This window comes from Phodopus roborovskii, unplaced genomic scaffold (assembly GCF_943737965.1).
Source record: "Phodopus roborovskii unplaced genomic scaffold, PHOROB, whole genome shotgun sequence".
In the NCBI taxonomy this organism is placed as follows: domain Eukaryota; kingdom Metazoa; phylum Chordata; class Mammalia; order Rodentia; family Cricetidae; genus Phodopus; species Phodopus roborovskii.
Window position 1 is genome coordinate 3512527 of NW_026126611.1, and position 13094 is coordinate 3525620.

The 13094-nt window shown below is 45.2% G+C and overlaps 1 protein-coding gene across 1 annotated transcript; it reads right to left on the bottom strand.

Moving 5' to 3' along the window:
* Window positions 1-244: 244 nt before the first annotated feature.
* Window positions 245-2261, bottom strand: LOC127237669 (polyadenylate-binding protein 1). Its single transcript, XM_051206038.1, has one exon. It carries the CDS (start codon window positions 2237-2239, stop codon window positions 305-307), a length of 1935 nt encoding a protein of 644 aa, XP_051061995.1. The 5' UTR covers window positions 2240-2261; the 3' UTR covers window positions 245-304.
* Window positions 2262-13094: the final 10833 nt, after the last annotated feature.

The following is a 13094-nucleotide window of genomic DNA, read 5'->3' on the forward strand; positions in this document are numbered from 1 at the left end:
TTTACATTTTTTCACTTTGCTAAAAAAAAAAAAAAAAAAAAAAAAATCATTTCCCCCAAAGTCTATAAAATGTTAATTTATGTTAATTTGTCTTTAAATTTCACTGTTTCTGATATCTGTTGTCTTAAACCAAGTGACTTAGGGCCTGTGTTGTTCACCAGACCTGGCACTGACGTGGCACAGAAGGTTCTAATTTCCTTTTTATTTATTTTCTAGTTTGCTTTTTTTCCCCATAGTTTTTTTTCTGATGTCTAGACAATTTTCTTCTTCAGTGAAGCAGTTTCATGCCTTCTCCTGCTCAACTTTAAGCAGTTGGAACCCCAGCGACACTTCCCAGTGCCTGCTGGGGAGACTCTTTGGCTTGGTGAGCTTGTAGCACAGCTATGGCTTCATCGATTTTGGTGTGGAGACACTCTGGAGACTCGAGCATGTGGCGTAGTTCTAAGTTATCAATCTCCAACAGCATGCCCGTGATTTTACCAGCCAGGGCAGGGTGCATGGCTTGAATAAGGGAAAACAGCCACTCCCCTAACATTTGCTTCTGTGCTTGGGGAGAAGCAGACGCCAGCATGGAGGCAGTCAAAGACGCTTTACCTTGGGCCGGAACAGCAGACCGCTGCGTGGTGGCTTGTGGCTGTGTACTAAGATGCTGAGGGGGATTCCGGACTCCAGCAGTATATTTATACTGGGGAACTGCGCGGGCAGCGGGAGCAGCTGCAGCTATGGGATGTGAAGCCATCATCTGCGTGGATATGCTGGCAGCACGGTGTGTTGACATAATGCGTAGACCCTGGGAGGAAGCTGGTCCAGCAGTACTAAACGATGGAATAGTAGATGGCTGGATGGTGCCAGACAAATTTGGGAATGGATGAGCTCTGGCACCCTGAGCACTCCCACAGGGACCCAGTCCCTGGGGAGCGGTTGGGTGAGGAGCATAGTACGCTCCGCGGTTCTGAGTCTGTGATGTAGTTGTCATGAAGTAAGCTGAAGGAGCCTGCGCTGGCTGGAAAGGGTTTATGACCGGGCTGGATAATGCAGTGGTACTTGCCATCCTTTGAATATACTGATGGCTGAGGTGAGCCTGGCGCTCCTCTTTGCGTTGGGCTAAAGCTACGTAGAGTGGCTTGGTGGCCACAATTCTACCATTCATTTCCGTAACTGCTTTAGTGGCTTCCTCCGGAGAGGAGAAACAGACAAAACCAAACCCTTTGCTGCGGCCGCCCTCCATGGTAACCTTGGCGCTAGTGATGGTGCCAAAGGGCGAAAACTCCTTGCGGAGCCGCTCGTCATCAATGCCGTCGTCGAGGTTTTTCACGTAAAGATTGACCCCTTGGCACCTGGCGCTGCTGCTCTCGTGCGGTGCCTGCTCCACCTTGTGCTTGTCTCGTTTCATCTGTCCGAATTTGTGCTTCAGTTCACTCTGCCGCTCCACTTTCTTCTGAGCCCGGCCAACGTAAATCTGCTTCCCGTTGAGGTCTTTCCCGTTCATCTCGTCCACGGCCTTCCGCGCGTCCTCGTGCCTCTCAAAGCTTACGAATCCGAATCCTTTGGACTTCCCGCTCTCGTCGGTCATGACTTTCACACTTAAGGCGGGCCCAAATTTGCTGAAGAGACCCTGGAGCCGCTCGTCATCCATGTCGTCTCCCAGGTTCTTGATGTATACGTTGGTAAACTCCTTAGCCCTGGCTCCAAGCTCGGCCTGCCTGTCTCTGCGAGACTTAAATCGCCCAACAAACACTTTGCGATCGTTCAGGAACATGCCGTTCATCTTCTCGATGGCGCGCTCGGCCTCCTCCTGCGTCTCGAAGTGCACGAAGCCGTAGCCCTTGGAGCCGTTCTCGTCACACACCACCTTGCACGACAGGATGTTGCCGAAGGCGGAAAACGTGTCGTACAGCGCCTTGCTGTCGATGGATCGGTCCAGGTTTTTCACGAAGATGTTGCCCACTCCGCTCTTGCGCAGCGACGGGTCCCGCTGGGACCACATGATGCGCACCGGCTTGCCCTTGATCACGTCGAAGTTCATGGTGTCCAGGGCCCGCTCGGCGTCCTCCAGCTGCTGGAAGTTGACGGACGCGTAGCCCAGCGAGCGGCGGGTGGTCCTGTCCCTGTAGACGCGGATGGAGAGGATGGGCCCCGCAGGGCTGAACTTCTCATAGAGCATCGCCTCGGTCACGTCTGGGTGCAGGTCCCCCACGTAGAGGGACGCCAACGAGTAGCTGGGGTCGCTGGGGTTCATGTCCACACAAGGCTGGGCGCCGAGCGGACTGGGCCCCCCGGCAGTGCAGGAACAGAAGGCAACCGGAATGGAAAGCGCCTCAACGGCCTGGAACTCGGCGGGATCGGGCGCGGGCGGGTAACTTCCTGTTGGGAGCGAGGCTGCCATGCCTTTAAGAAGCCCAGTCCAGGTGCAAACTGACCTCTGTATGCGAGTTCCGGCCACCAGTGCCTGGTCGGCTCTGTACCCGGTCTCTCATTGTGGAATCAAAAGTATTTGGTGGAGAAGATAGGGAGTTAAGGGTTTCCTATTTTCTTTTCTTTATTTAATTGGTGTGTGTGTATGTGTGTGTGGTGGGGTGAGGGTGGTAATAAAGTTTGCTCTGAGCTTGCAGTGTACATTTACTGTAGTCTGCACGGGATTCAGGGGATGGTAAGGATGCTTTCAAGGAAACTACTCAGCTCCTGAGATCAAGTCACAATGTCTCCAAGAATAACACCATCGAGTATATTCTAGCTCAGCCTAGAATGTTGATAACAGGCGAATCCAAACACAACCGCATGCAAACACACAGAGAGAAGGCAGGGGAGAAGAGGAAAAATCCACTTTGAGGTAGTTTTTCCATTCATATTGCAAAAGAAAACTCAGTTTGATTAATTTTGAGAGCTTAGAAATTAATCAAACTGAGTTAATTGGGGAGCAGAGGGGAGGTAGGGCAGAGGCTGGGAGGGCGGGGGGAGGAGAAACAAGTACTAATAATACTAATAAAATCATTTTTAAAAGAAATTAATCAAACTGGAAGTTCCCATCCCAGTCGGTGCACTATAGCAAATTATCATAGAGTAAAAACCAACTCTTGGGAGTCTAAGATCAAGATGCTAGTAGACTGTGTTCATTTTGTGTGTGTTGGCGTGTATAGGGGGTTCTCTTGAACATAGGTAACAGCCCAATACAAACCCAAGGAGAAGAAATATTTTCTGGATGCTGGTGAGGAAGACAATATTCACCCCATAGCCAAAAACCTCAGCAATTAGATTTCACTATATACATTTTGAGGGAAAAGAAATATTTGGAGCACAGTGGTATCACTCAGCTTGGCTGCTTTACTTATGGGTTTTTTTAAATGCAAATAAAGAACTGGTCTCCTTTTTAATTGTTTCAACTTAGTGCCATCAAAACTATGAAGATCGTGTACCATAGGCACAAACTTCATACTTCAGTCTAATTAAAAAAAAAAAAAACGCATAATTTAGAGAGCTATGAATTGACTCTCTGTTGGCAGATACTTTATTCCGGATGCAACTAATTAGTAATAGGAAGATAGTGGCTTGGGGATATTTATGTTATACGGTAGGGAGGTATAGCTATTAAACTACCAAGGGCATAGCTCTGGGAGAAGGGAGGATGTGTGAAGAGCATCCCACCCTCATGCTAAGCATCTCCTCTGTCCCTTAGTGGGATCATTAATTATTATCATCAGTGCATTTGTGTGTTAATAGATAATGCTTAAGCTTTCCAGAAATACTTTACATGCACAATGGCACAATATGTCTTCAGTGCCACCAGTAACACCACATGTTTCTTAACAAGGAAATGAATTTCTGAGAAGTCAAGGTACTCAAAGAAGGTCACTTTTGCTTGCCAACTATAAATTATAACTTACTGTTCCATTACCCCTAATGATCTTTGCCTGAATGTACATTTTGCTGCCAATTCAATTCATTAAGAAATTGGAATCTCTCAAAAACTACTAAAGTATTATAAAAAGTATAAACTTAATATGTTAACTTATAGCCTATATTTCATCAATATCAGCTGTGCCCAAGGCTATTCACTGCCCCTCCCTCTTGCTTACTGGGCAGCTGCTCCATCGATCACAAAGCCACATACCCAGCCTTAATTATCAGGCTTTATTACATACAGTTCATGTATGTTTCAGAAGCCCTTGTTCCATGCCACCAGGTTTTCAATTGTGAAACTCTCGTCAGTTATAATTTATCAGAAAAAAAAAAAAAGTTGATCTACAGATGTTGTTTGCATGGCTACCTTTTTGTCTCGTAAACTGTATTCTTTGGGTTTTCCTTCTATCCCATGGACCTAACTCAGTCCAGACACCAAAACTTGTAAAATCCCTGATGGAATAAGTAAATAATCTATGCATAAAGAATTGTTGTCACCAAAGGAAGGATCATAGACCAAGCTTGCTAAGAACAAGCTGCCATATAGAATTCACTATGTCAATTTTCTCTTCTAATGAACAACAAAAGAAGTATTTTGGTTCATACAGAGAAAGAACCAAAAACAAACCCCAACAAAAACCCCTCCTAAGCCCAAGGCCAAGGCCAAGCATGCGTTTTCGATTGCTCCATCTGCTCACTGCACTCTGAGGAGTCTGCACACTCCACAGATTCAGTGTGCTCATGTACTCCTCATGTCTCGAGCCAGAGCTGGAGCTGGTCCTGTCTTCATTTTAAACACTTTCATCTTACAGACTGAGAACCTGAAAAAAATCCAAACAGGCCAGCAACATCACCTCTTCTAACATTCCTAAGTGATAAACTGAAGACATTTAGTATGTTGTTTTAGCTAGCTATGTTTTTGAAAAGGAAATAAAATGACTGCATGGAGACAATTATAGTCAAATTAAAGGAGACAGGTATTATATTATTTAAATGTGCAATTTAAAACCACATATTGAGAGTTATGGCCCATTAATGTAAATTATTTCACAGTGAAAAATATCTAATTATCTCTTCCAGATAAGAGATATAAATGTAAATGCTTCAACCCAATCATAATAAACCTGAAGGGTGAAGGGCTGACAATTAGATGCTAAGAATACACCCAAAGTTGAATTGTCTGTGAAATTTGCCTGTATGTCTCTGGTGTGCTATTTCTGGATGGTTTTCTTACAAAACAAGGTAAGAAATATGTATTAGCTTTTTCCCTGTACTGGAACTGCATTTTCATATGAACAATTATTTGGTGTGGTAAGTGATGATATTAATTTTAAAAAATGCTCAGCTATCACGGTTCTTGGCAAAGCACATCTGTATAAATTAGTGCACATAAATTAATGGTAGGGATGTTTCACCTACAGATTCATGTCGGAACTAATAACCTATAGTTAAATGCAAGTAGGATATTGTAGGCTTTAAAATGTGGAAGATTTTAAATACATGCTGAAATGATTCTGTAATGTAAGGAATGTTTCTAAAACCCTTGGAAGTGTACCTGGCCATAAAGATCTGTTTATTGGGTGCATTTTGACTAGGGGGATATGTTGAGTTTTCTACTTAGACAACGCTGAGTTCTGTTGTTAAAGCAGTAACATCCAGAATCAGGAATGCCCAAGCTTTGGTATGCCATTCAGTTATAAAACCATTGATTACCAGAAGAAGAGCCTAAAGGCAGGGCATTCTGATTTGCTTTATTGGTCAAGTTGACACATCCCAGAATCATCTGAGAAGAGTCTCAGTAATGATGGCTACCTTCATTGGTCTGTGGGGAATTGTTTACGTGGGACAATGCAGTCCACTGCAGGCAGCACCATCCCTAGGCCCCAAGCTGTAGAATAGTGAAGAAACTGAATGGAGCAGAAGCAGAGAGGGAGCACATACGCATCAACTTCTCCATGCTCTTGACTGCAGATGTAGAGGGACTGGCTTCTTGAAGCTCCTGATATTGACCCCACATAATAATAAAATGCATCAGGAATGGTGAGCGCCAATAAGCCACTTCTCCCCTTGGTTGCTTTTCCCCCAATGTGTTTTATGAGAGCAATGGAAATGAAGGTAGAATACAATGGCTCCTGCTATCAGAAGAATAGGATAATCCCTTCCACGGGAGAAATTATCTCGCTCACACTTCTAAGGTCAGTTATTCCACGATAACGAACTGGATGACATAACACCACCTTTCACGGGCCTTAGAATTCTTCCACTGACTTCAGTTTCATACAAAGGCCGTGGATCTATTGGGCAGGACCATGCTGCTTCATACATGACTAAATTATGAGAGATCCTTCTGTCAGCAAGAAGAGTGTTGCCTTAGGGTAAGTACGTTCTCAGGACAGATGAGAGAAAACACCACCTCACACTTTACCTGTACAGCTAAACCCAGCATGAAAGGCATGCCCATTGGCCCCATGAAAACTAGAACATGCCGGGGGCAATGGGGATGGAAGCTCAAGTCACTGGGAATTTGGTAATGACATCACTGCCACTTGTACTTCTGGCTAGAGTTCATGGTGCTGGAAGGTACTGTACGAGACAGAAAAGCATCAGCCTTACCCAGCTTTGGACACTGAGAGCTACACCATTGGACTTCCGGGAAGATACGCCAACTCATACAGTTAGGCCATGAGTACTAAGAGTAACCATTCTTTTTTATTATTATTATTAAATAAATTAGATTTAAGGACAGCTCTACTAAATGGGACCCATACCTGACACAGTTAATGAGACTAGATAGATAGTGGACCCTAGTGAAAAAGCTACACGCCGTTATTCTGCTAAGTAGAAACATCAGTACAATGACCCCCTTATGGCATACTGTTATATCCACAGAGCAGCGCATCACTCGGCCCTCATCAGAGAAACTTCTTCTTGCAGTAAATGGTAATGAAGACGAGACTCACAACCGTACAGCACCCAGAGAATGAAAGATCATGGACTGTTCAGCCCTAAATGGGATGCCTACATCACACACCTCCCCAAAGCTCCAGGATGTATGCAGAAGTGGTAGAAAGATTGTAGGAGTCGGAATACATGGATGACGTCACGGAAGCAGCATTTTCCAGAAGCAAGGATAATGACAATACACACAGGATCTGCACAAACTCAATCCAGACAAAATCTGAGCATGGAGGATGGGAAGCGGGGGTCCACCCCTAGATAAGGAGATAGTGGCCTTTGATAGCTGCTGGCAGCAGAACAGTTTCTCTTCAGTGGAGCGATATGTAGGTTAGCAACCACACTCCAGAGCACACACACTTCACTCCATGCCTGTCTGTTTTGAGATAGTGTTAGAACGAGACGCGGGGTGGGCAGAGAGTCGTGGAGACTGGGAGACATTGGGAGAGGGAGGCGGATATGAACAAAATGTATGAAATTCGCAAAGAAGAAACAATGAATTAATTTTTTTTAAAGAAATACAATGACAAATATGGGGGGGCGGAGGTCTTGGTTTTCTGTTCTCGTGGACTCACATTGGGAAACAGGCTGTCTACCTGTTGAGTGGATTGTCTGCTATGACCTTACCTGACCTGGCCCTGACCTGTTTGTTGCAGCTCAGGGAAGGCAGGAAAGGCCTCTTCGGGCACGGGTGTGAGCCCCCACTTTGGAGGTGCAGTGCCCATAGTAAGGCTGCTGCGGGATGGTCTCAGAGCTGGTACAAACTGGTCAGAATGGGGAAACGATTTTTTTTTTTTTTTTTTTTGAGACACGATACGAAACTCTTCCTAACTCAAAGACAACATCCGTCAGTGCTGTGAGGTTGCAGCCCCTCTGAACTGGACAGAGGTGGCCCGGGACAGAGGATGTGCAGCAGCAGCCAGCCAGGGCGGGTGCGCCAAGCATGGGCGTGGTTTGTTTGTTCCCTGGCGTCTGATTCTCCCCTCTCACCAATAGATGTCCCTGTAGCAAGTGAAAGCATTTTGAAAGGAGTCCAGGGGTGTAATTAAGTGAGACAATACAGATGCCAGCACTTAAACCCTGCCAGTTTTATGTAATTTAATTAATACTGTAGAGAGGGTGGGGAAATGCTGGCCTGTGCAGTATTTTGTGAAGGAAAAGAGCTGGCTGCTGACTAAAGGCCATCCCCCTGATGGAGAGCTGAGAACAAAGAGCGATCCGTAGATGGCCCTATTGGATTAGGAAGAACAGCCGAGCCCAGGGTCGTGTTTATTATTTCATGCCTGACATTTTATAAGCCCGTGTAATGTAATTACCTACAGAAACTCCAGCAGCATGCCGGTTGTCTCTTACCGGGGCACCGGCCTGCACAGACAACCGCACAGACATCCATTACTCAAGGGGCCACTGTCCTCTTTTGCTGACACATGGCAGCTAGACCCAGGAGGGAGGAAGGGGAACCTGGAGCCAGGAAACGAGTCTCTTTCTTCCTTAAAAATATGAATAGGCAGGAAGTGTCATTAGCGGTCCTTTGTTTTGCTTTCTCTTCAGTTCGGACATCTTGATAAATGTATGTTTCATCTGCCTCGGAGAAGCGGCGGCAGCTGCAGCTGTTGGTGGACTCCAAATCAATTTCAGTAATAGCTGTTGGTATAGCTCACAGCTCCCTAAATGAAAATTAGGGGACATGAAAGGATAGGAGAGGCTGTGGAGGCTTGACGGCGGCTTATGGATTCAGAATAAGGGAAAACTATGTGAAATTTCAAAGAGTTGGAGGCTTGTAAATTGCCTTCATTTAAACGGCCCCTTTTCTCCACTCTTTGTAGATCACAGCTCTTCTCAAAACTTTCATCCACGGCACATCAGGTAGTAAGCTTTCTGCCGTGCTCCGTAGTCGAACGTGCGGTTGTGCCAAAGGCATGGGGGACAGAATCTGTCTAGCGTCAAAGGGTTCCCAGGCTCCTCCGGCCCACCTCAATCACCGCATCTTTTCTTTCCACACACAGTCTTGGCGGTGGCTTCTGTTGCCCACCTGCTGTTAGCAAGTATGATCAGAGCAAAACGATGAACAGATTCCAGTTAGGACGCGTGTTCAAAATTAAGGAGAAATTTGTCACATTTTTTATCATTGATGCAGTAACGTGGATGTTGCACAATTCAAACTTAGTTGCGCTAAAACATGTTTATTTTTGTTCTCTCTTCCCTGTCTCTGTCTGTCTCTCTGTCTCTCCCTATTGTTCTCAGGTGCTTGGTATCAAACCTGGCAACTCACCAATAGGAAGGTAAGCAGCATACACCAGATCCAACCACAACTCCTTTTGAGTCCTGTATGTGAAGCAGATGAACTTTGATCATGTCCAGTAAAGATGGTGTTCCATCTAGAGGGGTGTGTCTGAGGCAGGAAAACCCTTCTGCATATTGTCACCTCTAAGCTGTGGTTCTGTCTACCAATTGTTAAGTGAGGAACGGCCCCCTTCGAGGTTTAATTTCAACAGCAAGCTTTATTTATCTACAATATTACGTATCAGGAATCCTGATGGGGCTGGGCAGGACATGTATTTTGCTCTGAAGGATGCTATCTGGTGCATACAGCTGGGTATCTCCCTTTGTTTTTCTGACAAGTCTAGGGAGACGCATCAAAAATGTGATGCCACTTGGCCAAAGTCTGGGGCAAGGTCTGGGGGGGTTGGCTTGGGATGCCTTGCTGCAAAGATTTCGCAGCTCCTTCTTTTGCACACACTTGGCCGAAGTTCAGGCAAAGGTCCAGGCCACACCCAAGAGGTGTGTCTTAAATAATGCTAGGAGTTCCATTATGAAATTACAAATCTAACCTGCAGCACAAAATTTGAACCCACATACTGTTCGAAACTTACTTCACTATACTTGGTCTGTGAGAGAAAAAAAATTGGCTGTGCAGAAACTTAGGGGGAACGCCAATAAAAATCTGAGGATTGTGAAGAGATGTCTTATTGTTCTATGCACAGGCTTTTCCCGAGAAAACAGAGAACAGGGTTTAATTCCCAGCCCCCAATGGCGGCAGCTCACAACCATCTCTAACTCCAGTCTCAGATGTCAGGTCTAGTGCCCTCTTCTGGTCTCTGCAGGTACTGTGCACATATGGTGAATAGAAATGCTTAGAGGCAAAACATACTACACAGAAAAATAAATAAAATTATTTTTTTAAAAAAATCTTAGAAATTTTGTGTATTTTATGACCTCTTCAAACTTCCCGGATTCCTATGAAGGCTTTTTGCATCCACTCTCTTGGCTTGCCCTTTCCTCCCAGACCATGCACGCATTTAAGGTACCACCTGGTTTCCATCTTAGCATCTGTGACATCTTCTATCAAAATCTTTACCAGTGAGATACAGGAAACACGAGAAACAAACATATGTTTCATACCTCAAGGCCCAAATTGGAATGTCATCTTTACGTCCTGCTCAGAAAAGTTCTTTTCAATCCTACCTTATGTTTCTCTTCTCAGTTTATCATGAACACCCAAACACAGTTAGCACATAAACACGACCTGGGAATTTTCTAAGCCTGGGTCCGTGTGTGAGTGTGCTATCTTTTATGCTCCTGCAAATACAAGTTTTGTCAAAAGGTCCTTAGCTACGAAGCACATGTCTATAGCACATGTCTCTATTTTCCAGGTGTGAATCACAAAGTCATCGTGGGCAATGACACTTTTTTTTTGCTAACTTACAGTTTCCTGTTCCCCTAAACCAACAGCATCAGTTTGGGGTTTCTGTTATGAATTATCCCACTTCTGGTACCAAACTCTGCTTCAACTTTTCCAATCACTCTCTATCAATCTACTGTAGGACAGTGTCACTTAAAGAGTAAACTATTATTGATTACAGCTCTTTGTGTCCCCCAAGAGGCTCTCTGATTCACATTGGGGTCATAGGAAACCTGTCTAAGAGCAGAATGCCTTGATCACACAATGGTTATTTATATTGATCTCAATCTTTGTTTAGGCAGGGCTGTAGTCTGGAGCTTTAGTGCTCTCCCAGGGGGGCTTTTTCAGCGTGGGAGCTTCAGTTTGATCACAAGGAGGAGGCTAGAATCCCCTAGAGGACATTCTAAAAAGGGAAAGCAGAATTCTCCTTCCTGTACAGTTCAGCCTCAGGAGTCACACACAGCATTAACCTAGTGAAGGGGGATGGAATGCGATCCGCCTGTCACTGCAGAACAGATGGTACTGCGCAGGCAACTGCGCAGACATTCGGGGTGCTGTCATAAGCTAAATGTGAGTCTCAGTTGAGGAAAGAGGCCCTAGCAGAACGTCAGGAGAGGGTGTGATTTGTCCCAAGTTCATACAGTGAAGTCTTAAATGCCAGTACTCCAGAAAGCGACCTTACCTAGAAACTTAGTGAGAAGTGGTTACACTGCAGGTGTTCGTGAGTGCCGTCCATGTAAACGGATGAAACTTGGACACACAAATGTAACCAGGAAAATGTCAGGTGGGGACGGAGGCTGACATGCGTGGGAAGCGGACAATGGCAAGAAATTTTGTACGTCAGCGAACCTGGAAGAAGGTAGAGTTGGGCAGGAGAAGTGATGTAGATTATCTTGACAGCCTAGAGGCGGGGTGGGTGGGGACAGTCAATGCCTGTATCTCAGACTCTAGGCTCACAAAATTAAGTTCTCTTATCCAGCGGCTGTGTGATCATCTGTCATGGCTGCCTTTGGAAGTACAGACAGGTCAGAATATGCCTTTGGTTGAACATCAGTCCAGGTCTGTAAAATATGCACACAATGATTTCCCATGACTAAAATCTCCTGGACTCCTCAGAGATCTAGGCAAACAGGAGCTATCTATTTTACTCACAAAAGATTGTCACAAAAATAAAAATAAAAGATTGTTTTCTAAGATAGTTGTGACCCCCTTTCCCTCCCAAATTTCACATACCAAGGAGACTGACATCTGAGTTTGGCTGTGACTCGTGTGCATATATGTATGTGCTTGTGTACATCTGCACATGTGTGATGTATGTGCATGTATGTTTATTTATGTATGTTTATGCATGTGGGTGGTGTGGGCACATGCACACTCAACATCCTACATTGGAAAAGCTCCAATATGGGCATTGCTGGCATTTTACGCCGCTTATCCAGAGACTCACACAACAATCTCTACTTATGCAGGGTAAATTCTTCCACAAAGCCAGGGTTATCCAGGTGTCTGGCACCGATGCCTCTCGTGCATGGGTAGCCAGCGCTCACTGCCATTTTTTTTTTTTTTTTTTTTTTTTTTTTTTTTGCAAGGTGCTAGAATCGAGAAACCACTTTATTTTGGTGACCAAGAGTTATGCTTGGCAAGTTTACCTCAGAAGGGTTGTTCTGTTCCCTCGGGCCAGCACAGCACACTGAACCTCCCGTCTAGATGCTAGTGCTGAACCTCCCGTCTAGATGCTAGAATATGGATGAGCGTGCGACAAGGATTGATCTGCTCACAGGGGTGGGGGGTGGGGGGGTTGCAATGTGAGCCTCTGCTGCCATAGTACTAAAAGGAATTAGACACATCAGAGTGATTCATGACGATGTCTCTGCTTGCTCTCAGAATGCTAAGGGAATCAACCACCCACTTCATCGCCAAGTGAACTTTTTTTCAATCTTACCCTATACACCCCACCCTCCATCCTCTCAATAGATTTCTATATAGATGTATCTCGAAATGGTACCACCAGCTCAAGCAAAGAAAAATTGTAATGAGCTAATATTTTTTTTTTTGATGAATGCTAGTTTCTATGCCTGAACTCAGGAGCATAAATATTCCTTTCAAAGTGATGCTGCCTGCAAATAAGATCAAATCAAATTCCAAGGCACTTTGTTAATGAAAAGTATCGATTTTTATACCATTTGGTCCAAACCACTGCCAATTTCCATGCATTTGCCATCCTTTTAAAGAATGAGCCTATGCCATTAAGACCTGCAGATACCCTTCCATCTGTCTTTCACAGTGGCTCGCCCTGTCCTTGAGAAGCTCCAGGCCTCAACCCTACGTCTCTTTGCACCATGGAAAATCACTTCTAGGCAGACGTCTTCCCAAAGCGCTCACCTGGATGGCTTCTTCTTCCTAGCCTCGTCTCTCTCTTTCTACAGGTTGAGGTTTGCAAGCCTACTGTCCAAGTGTGATTACGATTGCCTTTGAGAAACCAACACAAACATCCGGGTCATACTCTCTAATCTCGCCTGGCCCGTGGTAACCTCCACACTGTCCCACAGCCCAGACATGC